This window comes from Sinohyriopsis cumingii, chromosome 18 (assembly GCF_028554795.1).
Source record: "Sinohyriopsis cumingii isolate HCF-2022 chromosome 18, ASM2855479v2, whole genome shotgun sequence".
NCBI classification, from domain to species: domain Eukaryota; kingdom Metazoa; phylum Mollusca; class Bivalvia; order Unionida; family Unionidae; genus Sinohyriopsis; species Sinohyriopsis cumingii.
The window spans coordinates 45,951,219-45,965,881 of NC_142978.1; the positions used below are offsets into that span (position 1 = coordinate 45,951,219).

The window sequence follows — 14,663 nt, forward strand, 5'->3', positions numbered from 1 at the left end:
GAAGAATAAGTAAACTTGTTTTGGGTAAGTATCATTTTGTATTGATTATTCACCTCATGTATTGATATGGATATCAACGTGGAAAAATATCGATATTGTGATTAATCCTTTCAACCCTAATTGATTGATTTTGACATTGCCTTTTGATTTTGGCTTTTTCAGAAAATGGAGTTAGATGATGCTGCCCCAAATCATGAAGGGGTCAAGCAATATTACATCAGTAAAATTGAGGAACTTCAGGTAATACGTTGCTTACAATTTTACATTTAGTTTTGCATACTATCTGTTATAAATTTGATAGCAGTTTATCAGTTGGGTACAAGAGTTACTTTTCTTTGTGGTTGAATAAGTGAAAATAACTAGTTTGCTCTTGATTTGTCAAATTTAATGCTTATATGTTCAGAAACCATTCATCATTTGCATTAGCAGTCATCAGGAAGTCAGTTTGATGTCTACACAGGCATTGCCTATATTGGGGAAAGTTCAAGCCTTAAAATGACAGTTTCACAGATGCAGCTTTAAGAATAAGGTTGTTGATTTTGTCTTACTGAAAGTGAAATAACTTGATAAAATTTAGCAAGAATATTAACTTGTCTACAGTTAAATATAGATTATCCTGATGCCAGTCATATTGATTATTCACTCCTATGCACAACTGAAACTACTTATTATATTTGTATTTCCATGAAACTTAATTTGCTGATCATAACATGAAAACAGTAACAAAATTCAGAAAAGAAATGCAATCAAACAAAATCTCATACAGTTATAATTAAAGTGGTATAATGAGTAAATTGTCCTTTTGAAGTATAATAAATCTACTTAGGAGAGAGGGAGGGAGCGAAATACAAAGAGAAATGGTTTATTCTTATACCTAGTTGTCATTAAGCGAGTGCCACTGTGACAGCATGCAGTTTTACATACAGATATTTGAAGCTAATCAGGCCTGATTACAGTCTCTTAAAGGTTGGATCAAAGGCATTTTGTAGTCCAAGTGTATGTAATTAACTGTTCAGTCAATGGTTAGAAAAAATGGTGACTTAGCAGGTGATAAAAATTATTAATATACTGGCAAAGGTGGGAATAGTTTACCATGATTAAAGCCCTTTTGGCAGTTGTCCTAATAGTATTTTTTATGATATACAGGGCTCGAATTTAACACAAATTTCTTTGTAGCCAGAAGTACTAGTATATTGGGAAATTTACTAGTCCTGCCAAATCTTTACTAGTCCTGTTCACAAAGCAATGTCACACAGCTTTCATGTATGTTTACCGATTCAGTTTTAAAGTTCAAACAACCCGCAACAAAACTGGATGTTTTCTGTGTTTGTTTTTGCGACTTGCATACACCAGTTACACCACATAACGTTCCTTTCCATGTCATAATTCAGCCGTTCCCTGTCTTTTGTCCATTTCTTCTGAAATTTTCCATTACGCTTTCCCCTATCATATTATTCCTCACCATTCTCCTTCAACTTTTGCTTTTATCTGGTGGGTGAACACCTTCTATCAAATGCCACATTTTGCCTGTCTTATAAGTAGGGAATTGTGTCTTGTTTTGAAATACGAGATGTTATAGTGTAGCTGACGCAAATTATTTAAAGCAAGAAAAGGAATGGCACAATGTTCTTCATATAAGAAAGTCAGAGCAAGAAACACGTTTCCACAATTAAATGGCCTCTCCCTAACAAAGACTTCACTTCAGCGGATGTTCTGCATGATCAAAGCAGTGGCTATTGTAAACACTGTTATAAAATACTAGCTTTAGAAGATAATATTAGATTCAGCTTGGAAAAGATGTGTTCCCATCAAACAAAGCCATCTGACTCGGCATGTATTTAATAGTTCCAATTAAGGTCTCATCAGTTGTAAGTTTGGTAACTGTTCCTAATTAATCGGATCTCAGTGTATTGTTGAAATTAATAATAAGGTGGAAAATGTTCAAATTTTAGATTCCCATGCTCAGAGATTTTAATTCCCAACAAATGTACGGGATTCTGCTTGGATATCTCCATGTGTATTCAATTATTTGTTCATTCGTGTAAGGGAAAAAAATATAAAAACTATTCTTATCATCATAGAAAAAGTAGTTGTATGGAAAAGATGTGTCAATAATGTAATCATAATAAATTGATCTAATTTTTATAATTATTTTGATGCAAATGTAAAACATGCATTTTCCCAGTTGGAGCATTTGGGTAGCATGCACACACAAAATATTAAACAAAAAAAACATGCAAACTAATTTCTTTGAATAGTTTTTGCTGTGTTCTTTTGTGTGGTATACTGCTTTTTAGTTTATTACTCTGGTTGAGTGAATAAAGTGTGATACTATGTCATTTTTTCATTTAATTCGTTAACAGATTAATTAGGATCAATTACCAAACTAAAGTTGTTAATGACGGGACCTTAAATTTGCACTGTTAAGTGAAATGCACAAAATTGGATGGCTTCTTGTTATAGAAACACACATTTCTGATGCAGAAATTCACTTCATCGTCTCATGCTAATATTTTATGACTGTGTTTACAATGGCCACTGCTTTGATTATACAGATCATATGCTGAAGTCAAGTCTTTATTAGGGAATGGCGTAAACAAACGCTGACTATTGATAACCAAAACTTACTAGCCCCTCATACTATTCACATTATGAAAGTTACTAGTCCGACAGGATTTCTACTAGCCTCAGGCTAGTGGACTAATGCTAATTTCGAGCCCGGTAAATATGTAGGTATACCATGCAGAGAAAACAAAATGGCATGGGGCAGACACACAGATGTTATCTGGTCATTTTAATGTCGTCCATGTGAGAATCATGATATGTATAAATGATGATTCCTTTAATAAATATTTATTATAAAGATATAAATATACAGATGGCAAAATGTGGTTACAAGTGAAATTGTCTGTTACATTTCTGGAATGCAGTAAACATTAACATTTAGTACTCCGTCATCGGCTGTCCATTCATGGCCAGGTAATAAACAGTCCTGATATGTGAGCATCAGTGGCTGTCGATCCTTGACCAGGTAATAAACAGTCCTGAGCTGTGTGGTTCAGCAGCTGTCCATCCATTCATGACCAATCTTTGCTGCCATATCATGGTCCTTGTCTGCCTCCTCGTCAACTTTTGTTTCAAGGAGAATTGGTAGTGTTGCCGTTTTCTTAGAGCACTTCTTCCTAGCACAGAATGTACATGATTAGTGTTCATCTCATGTTGGGTAAATACCGAAAACTGCAAGCTTGTACTTCAATTAATGAGAAAAGTTCATCTTTTCATGCTCCGCATATTCGGAACAAATAGCGTTTGTATCTCCAACATCATTTTCTTCCTTCATGTACAAAGAAATTTCTCTTCCCAATCTGACATCTGATCATGATTTACCTTATCAGCCTCATTCTGAAGTTGCATTCAAGTCTTCTGTCACATCGCAGGTGAGCTAGAACCTGTATGTTTTCAGAAAGACCAGGGCTGAGCAAATCCCGTAGCCCGACGTCCTGGACTAGTCATTTTTGAAGTCGGGCAAGTAAAATTTTCCAAGTCGCTAGTCGGGGACAAGTGCTTTTTAAAAAAGTCGGGCTAGTCCTTGTTTTCGTGCTTTAATCACTATATCTACCTTTATTTGGCCAATCATGCCCTCCGGGCGTACTGAATACTTGATTCTACCCCTCTTCGTGTATACATTTACATCCTGTTACCGCTTGACTGCATACTGGGCTAAGCGACCAAATTATCGGCAAATCAAAACACGTCAAACAAAAGAAAGCCAGTGTGATCAATTAGCAGTGTTGTAAGCAGTTTTGTTGCAATGAATTTACTCAGTCTAGATCATAACCAGCGGCTCACTATGATTTTAATCCAGCTAGTCAGTGTAATTAAATTAATGAAAGGTACTTTACCGACATCAGTGTTGGTTTCCTTTATGAACTGATTAAATGACAGTAATGATTCTTTAATTTATAATTGATTATACTGAAAGATCAACTTCCATGTGCGATATTGTGTTTTTTAGCGAAACAATTACGCTAATTAATGAGCTGTTTCTGTTCGTATTTAAAGGAGAAAATTGATGTTATGATCACTTTATAACTAGTTGTCAAGCAAGCTGATACTTACTCTGTGGATAAAATGAGTTTGCTAAATTATTTTCGCAAGGAAGGGAAATAAAATACCCCATCAAAAATTTCAAAATAAATTTTTATAAAAAATTCTGTAACTAATCAACAACAAACAGCATATTTGAGGGGGTAATCACAGATATAAAGCACCTTTTTCTTTTTTTTGGAAGTGGGGGGGCATCAGACTCGTCCCCCCCCCCCCCCCCCCCGCCCCCAAGGAAGGTAATAACGGCGATTCGGAGAAGTCTTCTTTAAGGAATTCCTTAACCCAAAAGAGTTTACAAATGCTAATGAACATTTCTGCAAATGGACCGGAGCTTGAGAACTTTAACCCAGACACAGCTATCAACTGCAGGCTTAGTGTTGGTGCAGGTGGCAGACATATACATGGACATATTTTCAAATCCATCACCTAAAACATATACATGAACCTGAAGAAGCCAAATGTACAACAACCAATGTTTTTGAAAAATTAAATTCTTTTAAGAAATAATTATGTTGTATATTATTTCGTTTTTTTTCTTCTTTCTTTGTACTATGGATTAAGTACATACGTCTCATCAAATCTCGTCAAGTGATTACCATTTTGGGACCAGTGAAAAGTAAGGTGGGCCTAGTGAATTTTCTGAAACCACTTGTCCTGGACTAGTGGGCAAACAAAATATTTGCTCAGCCCTGAAGACTAAAAGATAGTAGTGAATCCTTTTTGTTTTGATCTTCAGGAAACCATATAACTTCAACAGTCCTAGGCCGCAATTAAAAATATCTTTGTTTCCCCTTACCCTACCCAACAATTTGAAGTTGGGTAGGTAGGTAGGCTAATAATTTTTTTTTCTCATGAAATTCATGACACTATAAACTGACACATAGGAAACAGAAAAACGATAAATTCAACTTTAATAATAATACTGAAATACAGTAACTCATGAACTGAAATACAGTAACTTGTGAACAAGTTTAAAATGTTTTATAGACTAGATTAGTTTTTGATAAGGGCTATTCCAATAAAAATACTCCCTGCAGGCATTGGCCAGGGTACCAATTTAACAGATTTACTCAAATTTTGAAACATATATTAAATGAGAGTAATTTCAATGAAATATAAAGATACACATGTAAAGGTGCAAGAAGTGTTTTTTTCCGAGTTTTTGAGGAGTGTTGGGTTAAGGTAGATATTTGCTGGAATAACCCTTAGTATTTTTTCTGACTAGGTCAAATGTATAAAAATGTTTTAAAATAATTAATAAAAGTATTTTAAAAGTCTTGAGTATTCTTTCTGACTAGTATCATTGGGTTCAATATATAATGAGACTTAACATATTTGCAAGACCTGTCAAAATGCACAAATATAAAGTTAGACATTGAATAGTGTCTCAAATATGCAGAAACATGTCAATAAAGTAATGTCAGAACACTAAATACATGTAGAAATCTAACTAACAAAAAAGAAACAAACAATGCAAAACATCATTTTAAATGTCACTAAGAGCTGCTGGTTAGTTTTTAACTGGGTTTCGTTTTGGAATGTCCTTTCCAGATGCTAAACATTGCTGGCACACTGGTAGAACAGTACGGAATCTTCCAGTCATTTCCTGGGATTTTTCTGCTCCTATGGCTCCACAATGAGCACAAATATCTGGTCTGCCAATGTTGCTGGCATAGTATGGGAATTCAATGTGTACAGCACAAGACAATTGTAGTCTTACAAACACTTTTCCCTGTAGGATGTCTCCTAAAATATATTAAATAGAACACCAATTATCCAAAATTGAACTTTAATGTCCGAAGGTGACTAGACATGATACACAACAAATAGCATATAGAACCTGAAACTAAATCTGTAAATAATTATCTTTATAAACACAGAGAAACTAGTATAAAAAGATAAATGAGCAACTTGGACTTCACTAAAAATTGGGAGCATGGACCAGGAAACAGGAATACTTGTAAAATAATATTCACATTAAAATTTTAGTGCAATGGCTAGTACTAAGAGAAAATCACAGTTAAAAAAGGCAATATCTGACATGAAAGAGCATTAAAAACTATCTGGGCTCTCTGACAGTGTCAGACATGATTCTAAATCAAGGTAAGAGTCAAACCGCATTCAGTATGTGAAGAGTGTATAGGTATATTTTTGAATAAAGTATTAAGGACTTGGATAAAAGTATAAAATATTAAATCATTAGAACTTACCATCAGGTGTGATAACAGAACCACAAGTATAGTCGTATTTCTCCAAAGTATGTGTCAAAGCTCTCTGGTCTCTTGCTGTTAGTTTCGTCTTAGCGTATATGCATCGTGGTTTTAGACACTCACAGCAGTTATGTTTATGTATGTCTTTAATGTTTTTATTGTCTGCTTTTGTTTTGTATGTTATATATGTATAGTTTTTGCTATATTGTGTATGCTCTGTGTTTATTGTCGGTCAAAGCTTAAACATTTGTACTTGACAAACAGACTTTAAATATATTATTAGGAAGGCAGTAAAAATTCTAGAAAGATTGCAGTTGTCAGAGGGTGCATGAATTCATTTCTAATAACTGTCAGACAGATGTTTGAAAATAACATTATTTCATATAAAAAAAATTGTTTATACCAGTGAAACGCTCAGCATTTGTGTCCTTAAGTTGTGGTAGCTTTGTTGCCACGGAAGTAGACATTAAAACAGAAAAGGCAGTCCGTGCAGGTGGTGCTTGTTGATTTTCTGTACTAGTAGTAGTTGAGGAAACATCATCCAACCCAACACTTTCATCACGGGTCACCGTAAATGTAACATATTTCAGTCGCTGATTAAACTCTTTCACCACATGCAGACCTTCGTGAAGGTCTGGATGAAAAGTCATCGTTCCATCCAGATTGTCTGATAAACTGACGTTCAGTACATCTGCTTTATGAGGGCGAAAGTCTGTATCATTGGTAATGTCGTGATATACATCATCCCATGTACACTCCGTTGAGTATTCTAGTATTCTGTTGTTACAAATTTTTTTGTTTGATTTCCCGCATTTCGCGATTACGCTTACACATATAATGAAATCTTCTTCGTATTTTCTTTTGCCGGCCATGCCGGTCATGATGCTTTTCCTATCTAATTTAAACACCTTGCAACAAACGTTTTTCGCGCGCTAGTGACATCGATTTTGTTGACTGCATGAAAATAAGGATTGCACAACGAAACGAAACGAAAAAACGAACTTTTGAACAAAACGAAAAAAAAAAAATACTATCGCAAATTTTTCAAAAAATTTTTTTCAGTCGGCGGATTTTAAGAGGGTCGGTCAGGTAAGGGGAAACAAACTTAATTTTAATTTTGGCCCTAGTGATGCATTTAGGTGACATGCTGCTGAGGAATTAAACATATGTACCAGTAATATGGTTAGTTGTTTTTTTAGACATCTGTTCAGTATCTGAGTGTACTTTGGGCAGTATACCACTTTTTGTTTGAAAAGGTAGGTGTTAATGTGTGGACAAAGCCTTTTATGTTGTACATCTTTATAAGTTACTTTAAAAAATGCCAACAAGGAACCCTGTCACAACATGCTGTATCCCAGGGACTTGAGGAGATCAAAACATACAATCAGGCGTCAATTGCTGTGTCAGTTATCGGGGGGGGGGGGATGGGCTTGCCTTAGGCCAAATGAAGTCCCTGTAAAGCATTAGGGATTGGCATATTACTGAAACAGTATCACAAAATTGCATGCAGTAGTCAATGACAATAGAAAAATGGGTACAAATATAGACTAATGAGTTGTCTTTTCATCTTCTTTATAGCTTATTGTAACTGAAAAAACTCAAAACTTGCGGAGACTGGAGGCACAAAGAAATGAGTTGAATGCAAAGGGTAAGTTATTTTATTTACAAAGTTAATGTCAGATAGTTGTATCAGTATAGTAAATTAAAAATATTAAAGAAATATTCAGTTCAGTCTGCCATGAAACCATATGCTTGCCCCATATTTAATAGACTTCTATGTTGGTACTAAAAGTCTGTCTTGGGAATTAGTTAACTTATAGGTCTTGATGATATGGGCTTCCCCCCCCCCCATTAAATATCATCTGCATGTCAGATAGTCGTGTACATTTATAAGTTACTCAATGTTAAAGAAAATTGTATAAAAGTTGTTCATTTGTTCTCTATGCTCACCCCCTCCCCCATTCACACTTTTGTCATCTCCATCAGACATTATATGTATATCATGGTATTATGTTATCTGTTCATCTGTCCATTACCAATTTTGATTCCACACAATGACTCGAGTTCTCCACCATCTATAGTTTTCAAACTTTATGGATAGTTTGCACTTTAGTTAAGGCAGACGCATATAAATTGTGAGGTCGGAGGTCATTGTCACTGAACAAAAAAAGAAAAGTTATTTCTGCACAAAACATTAGTTTTACATCACATACCTGGACCAAACTTTGTTCATTGCTTTTGAGGCTAAAATAATACTGTTGATTTGGGGACATTTTTCAAGGTAAATAACAGAAGGAAGAAAATTGGTTTCTGTACAAAAATTCAGTTCTTGTCAATGTAGTTTCACTAAAGTTTGTGGATGATTTATATGTTGAGTAAAAGACATTGATTTGTTGGTGAAACATCTAAAGGTCAGACTGGATAGGAATATTGTGGCAGAAAGAAGAAAAAATTATTTTTGCATAATAACTTTTGTTCTAGACCACGTTCCATTTCAAGAGACGTACTGATTTGGAGGTCATTGGTCGTTGTCATTCTTGTTTGTATAAAAATGAGTTTTGTCCTAGAGTAAATTCCTTTGCCAAACTTTGTGAATGACTTTCACTAATGACAGTAAAGAAACCTTTTGATTTTTGCATCTTATGATCAGAGGTCCTGTTAAATGAAAAAAAAATATAATAATTATGCACGGTAAGCTAATTCCAGGCCTTATAGTTTGACCAGAAGTCCATGTCAAATACTTATCAGGTTAGCTATGGCCTTCTAGTGCCTAAATAGAAGTCTATTAAACATATGTCAGGCATATGATATAGTGTGCCATTATTGCAGTAGAAACCATCCATGGGGAAAAATGCTAATGAAAGTATTGGGACAGTATTATAGGGTAATATGCTCTTCATTTATGAGTGACTCCTAGAGTTTTATATATGTTTGTGGGATAAAGTTTAGTTCTAGAGTGAAAATTTAAGCGATTGATTTTTGTTTTGTAATTTGTCATTTTCCGTGCATCTATATTATCATTAGTTTTCATTTCACTTTATTTTGTACACATTATGATTTATTTACATATCTAATTATAGATGTTGGTTGATTGGTTGAAAGAATTATTTGTACTGCAAATTTGAATATCTCTGCCAACTCTAAGTTTTGCGATGTCAATTAATTCAGTATTCCCACAGTACAGTATATAAAAGTATAACTGAGTTATTTGCCATGCATATGTTACTACTAACTATCCAAATTTAGTTTTCAAATTTTGGAAGAAAAAAAATGTGGCTTTGTATGAATTTGCATTTATTGATTCATTCGTATTCAGTGAGGATGCTTAGAGAAGAGCTTCAGTTGCTCCAAGAACAAGGGTCATATGTCGGTGAAGTTGTGAAACCAATGGACAAAAAGAAAGTATTAGTCAAGGTTTGTAATTTTATCCTTTTGCTGGCTATTTTCCTTATTGGTAAGTTAAGTTTGTTGACCTAAATGTAGTCTTGCAAAAAAAAAGAGTGAAATGAGACATAAGAGTATAATTGAATCATTACCTACACAATTGTTTTAAAAAGTGGTCTGTATTATTCAGTTGTGTTTACTGTTGTGTATGAATGAATAATGTCATGCCATTCTTCCAACACAAACAATAATATACAGTCATCTATACCCCATAACCTATGAAATATTTGGTAGTTAACAGGATTTATATAAGATTTTATGCACAGTAAAACCTGTTACGAGAGACCATCCCTTCTGCCAACAAAAAAACGGTCACTCAAGACAGGTGGTTTCTCGTAACAGGTTTGTACAAAAAGACCTGTTCCCAAGGTCCAGTTTCAGAACAATTTAAAGAAAAATAACCACAGTCACTGTACATATATTCTATTCTTTATGATTAGTTCTTGCTAAAATATTGCATGCATTCATCTAAAAACAAAATTATATACTGTAGTATCATTTATTTTGATTTGGCTCAGTTTTCTTGGTTTTGTAATTAGAAAAAGGGCATTTTATGGGTACTTAAATTCATGGTTTTGCTTATCAAAGTTTACATAGTATGTATTTAATTTCATGTTTTAACCTCTACAAATACCCAAAATAAAGAATACAAAAGAATAAAACTATGCTGATGCAAATGGCGGTCACTTTAATGTTTGAAACAATACTACCACCTGTATGAGCACAAATCAAAGACTTGGCAAGTTCAATACTTACACCATGTTTTTAACCAAGTGAATGACATCAGTCGAAGCCGATGCAGCCAACAATACTAAAACAATACTTCCATCTCTCTGAGCACAAATAAAACACCCGTCAGGATTAATCACTTTCGCCATGTTTTTATTTGAGTTCTCAACATCAAAAGAAGCCGACGTAGACAATTACACTAGGCTAATCAGTTATTAAAGTACATATGACTGATCTCTTACTTAAACCACTGTCCATCAAGTTGCACCATCAGTACTTTCTGATGATCATGGCATTAACACAGTGGCTTTAAAGTGGTAACATTCAACTTAGACCCCCCTTGTTTCCTGGACTTCCTAACCCGTCAGAAGCTGCGAACATGGCGCAGGCGCTTGCTTACAGGCAGATATTGATGCAGTTGAATCCTTGCTTCAGTCACTGTCCCAGAAAAGAAAGCGAGGAGAGCATAACAGTGGCATGCTGAATAGGTCTTGGACGCCATTACACAAGAAGATGTTATTGGTGATGATCAGTGCACAGTATTAGTAAACCTTGCAACATCATTATTCAAGCCATTTCTCGCAGAATGGATAATTGAAGCTTATGCGACAATGAGTGAAAGATCGGACCTAATTATCAGTGGTTTTGAGAAAGCTGGACTTTTTTAATTCAGCAATTTGGGGATTATTTACCTGAGAAGCATTTGTGAGTACCATGAGACTTGATTGACATGCTGCTGATACAGTGGCTTTGTCCAAAAATCTGTGAAGTGTGAGCTTTAATACTCTGCTGTAATTAGTGTTTATACATAGTGTTTTGTTAATAATAGTGTTTCAAGAAATGGTTATAGTATTTTTCAGGATTGTTGTTCTTATGGGTTAAAAATGCAACGATAAAATGAAATGTGCTTTCAGAAGGATTTAAATGTTTCAACAACAGTTGTACTCGAATGAAGGATTGATTTGAAGAAGTATTAAATTTAATTTTCATATATTGTTATTTTGTATTATTTTTTTCTTTCATTTTCAGTATTACTATTGTGTGAATGCTTATGCTTTTTCTCTATTTTCTCTCTAACCTTACCTCACATATTGATTTAAGGCAGTGAACGTAAAATTACAGCTGTTGGATACCTTATCAAATGTGCGCATTGAAACAATATAAAATGATTTATAATTCTTGTTTCAAAAGGTTAAAATAAAAACTAAAACAAACACATGTTAAAGCTAATTTTTAATTACCAGATTACAGTATTGACCTTGATTTATCAATGCTAGTAGCTGCATAATCTCTTGGAATGAAACACTGTAAGAAACGGGGGTGGGGGACATTGTCCTATGTGGCTCATTTTTCCTTGGGGATTTAAATTTGTGGTTTGGGGCAACAACGAAAACCACAAAAATTGGTCCCCCACAAACATTAATGATTGTACAGTAGCAATAAAGATATACTTCTATTATTAAACATGAAATGACATATACATTTGAAAATCACATGTATTAGCATATGAAGTCATTTCTGATTTACTCCTTTTCCTTTATAACAACCTAAATTTGTTTTGCCAATATTTAAACCACTATTTTGCAAGTGGTCTTCTCTTTTTGCTTCATTCAGTTACAGTAATTATTTTCTCCAGGATTAAAATTTATCTCATTTTAGTTGGAGGTTTGTCCATTGTTATTAAGGTTCTAGGTGTTAACATTATTATTGCTCATTTGTAATATTAACTGTAAAGACAGTTTTGACTGGGCTTTGGGAAAATATGAAAAATCTGTACATATGCATTGCATATCAAATTATTAATGAAATAAAAAGAACCAATTATCTCATCCAGAAACAGAATCATTTACTCAGAGTCAAAAATCAATGACTTAATTCAAAGAAGACATACAGGGATTAAGTCTATAAACAAAGTGTGTAATGCAGTCACACCAACTTGAATAGAGGGGCCCCGAGTGGTCTAAAGTGCACTCCGTTATGGATCACTACCATCTCACCTCTGTGTGGGTTTGAGTCTCAGATTCAGCCAATGTGGGTATGTGAGAAAGCTTGCCAGTAGCTTCTCCTGGGTCTGTGGTTCTTTCTGGGGTTTTCACTGGGTTCTTCCTCCACCATTAATACTGTCCGCCATGTATAGCCTATCTTGTGCTGAAAAATGGCGTTAAACCCTACAACAACAACAACCAACTTAAATAGATGACAGCTTTGTGATTGGGATGTAATCACTGTAACATTGGGAGAAAAAACAACAAACAGCACAAGTCTTTAACACTCTAAATCGAACTATTATCTCTTGCTGGTTTAATAGACATTGACCTTACAATGCAGATTAACTCTAAAGACAAACAATATACGCAACCACTACATCAATTTTGGCAGTACAGTGGCAATTCGCTACATGTACATTAGCCTGGTTTATGAACTGTAGCATCTATCACTGGTAGCTGCAATCCTTTTTTTAATTATATTTTTTCATTATTCTTTATTATGTTTTTGATCAAAACAATTGTTACTAATGAGGCAGTCCTTGTAACAAATGATTACTATAGGTGAGTGGTGTCTGTGTTCTCGTGATACGGTTGTTCATAGGGATACTTGGTCTTACTCATCCATATGGTCTCTATCTACAGTAAGGCCGGGAAGCAGGCTAAGTGTGGGAATAATTAGTCTGGTTCCCTGCTTGGTATGCTCCCTGCATTGCTCTCTGCTATACAAATAGCAGAGAGCATATGAAGCAGGGAACCAAACTAGGGAATAATCTACAAGTACTTTAGTCTGGTTTACAACAAAAACCATAAAACACTATAAACATACCTACAAAATTTCAGATTTGGTGGCCAGCCTATTTTGAAATTACTTTTTTTTAATAACAGTATGAGCAGTCATTACAGGGATTATATAAAGGTCGGTGGAGTTTATCCTTGATTTTGCTATGCGGTTGTTATTAGCATTGTCAAAATGCATATTTTGCCAATACATCACAGTTGCTGGTTGCATTCAGCATATGGTCGCTCATGTCAGAATGTTTATATAATAAAATCAATCTATGCATTATGATTGTGGTTGGAAATGACAGGTGGTTGCTTGTAGCAGAGGTCACTTATAATAGGTTTTGCTGTATAAGCATTCATATTTACAAAATACAATAGGAATTGATAGCATTATGAGTATGCTGTAGAAAAGGTAGTATGCATGTGATAGATGAACAGAAAAATGCATATACAGTTTTATATATATATATATATATATATATATATATATATATATATATATATATATATATATACACACACACACACACACACACACACACACACACACACACATACCAAGATTTCATAAAGATGTTGAATGGTTTTAGAATTATGCATCGGAAACAAAAAATGTGAATGATGGATGGATGGACACAAAGGGACACAATTGTACAAATATGGAAACTGAAAATTTGTGAATAGCATAAGGGGATGGTCTTTACATGGTTTGGATATGATTTGGGATGGTTTGTACAGTTGTTCAGATATGATTGGGTATGGTCTGTAAGGTGGCGCTCACCAGATAATATGTACTTTTGAGAGAGTGACGTATGTAAGGTGAAGTAGTTCGCATTTAAAACATGCACAGTGGAGAGAACGTTTGCATACCTCTATGCTACATTAATGTAATGTGGATGATATTTCTTTTGGATATTGTACTTTTGGAAATTTTACATGATTTAAGCACACTGCTAACTAAAATGACTGCTCCCTTGTGTTAAAAAATCAGTCTGAATTAGTCTAAAGTACACTATACATAGCAGCTATTAAAATAGGGAAAATGAATTTTGCCAGACTAGACAATACCAGCTTCTGAAAGTGCAATGAATGAATTACCAAATATATAAAATGTAAAAAAAAGTTATCGGCTCTTTTTTATACAATTGACCTCTGAAGTTCAGGAAGTGAAAATGACCAAGTAGAGCTAGCACTTTTTTGAAAGGTGCACATTTGAAGTAAGGCCAAGCTGTATACTCTATAACCCATAGTACACCCATCAATCATACACCAAAATAAAGGGAATTAAAGGTTCTTTGCATTATACCTAAGATATACAAGGTCTTTTTTAAATAGCCAGTATAACCAGTGAGGAAAGCCGGGGACATTCTTTTTCTTTAAATTCCTAACCCTATGCAAAATG

The 14,663-nt window shown here is 34.4% G+C and overlaps 1 protein-coding gene and 1 long non-coding RNA gene across 2 annotated transcripts in view; one reads left to right on the plus strand and one right to left on the minus strand.

Moving 5' to 3' along the window:
* LOC149776556 (26S proteasome regulatory subunit 8) overlaps positions 1-14,663 on the plus strand; it is a 45,525-nt gene that overhangs the window by 6,363 nt on the left and 24,499 nt on the right. Inside the window, exons 2-4 of the mRNA XM_089941015.1 lie at positions 163-240; positions 7,896-7,965; positions 9,634-9,731. Of these exons, the coding sequence (XP_089797141.1) occupies positions 163-240; positions 7,896-7,965; positions 9,634-9,731 (246 nt within the window). The remainder of the gene's footprint in view (positions 1-162; positions 241-7,895; positions 7,966-9,633; positions 9,732-14,663) is intronic.
* On the minus strand, positions 5,002-7,379 carry LOC149776557 (uncharacterized). The gene is made up of 2 exons (XR_016416064.1): positions 6,318-7,379; positions 5,002-5,853 (listed from the first exon to the last, which is right to left on the minus strand). It is a non-coding gene; the product is annotated as an uncharacterized LOC149776557 (long non-coding RNA).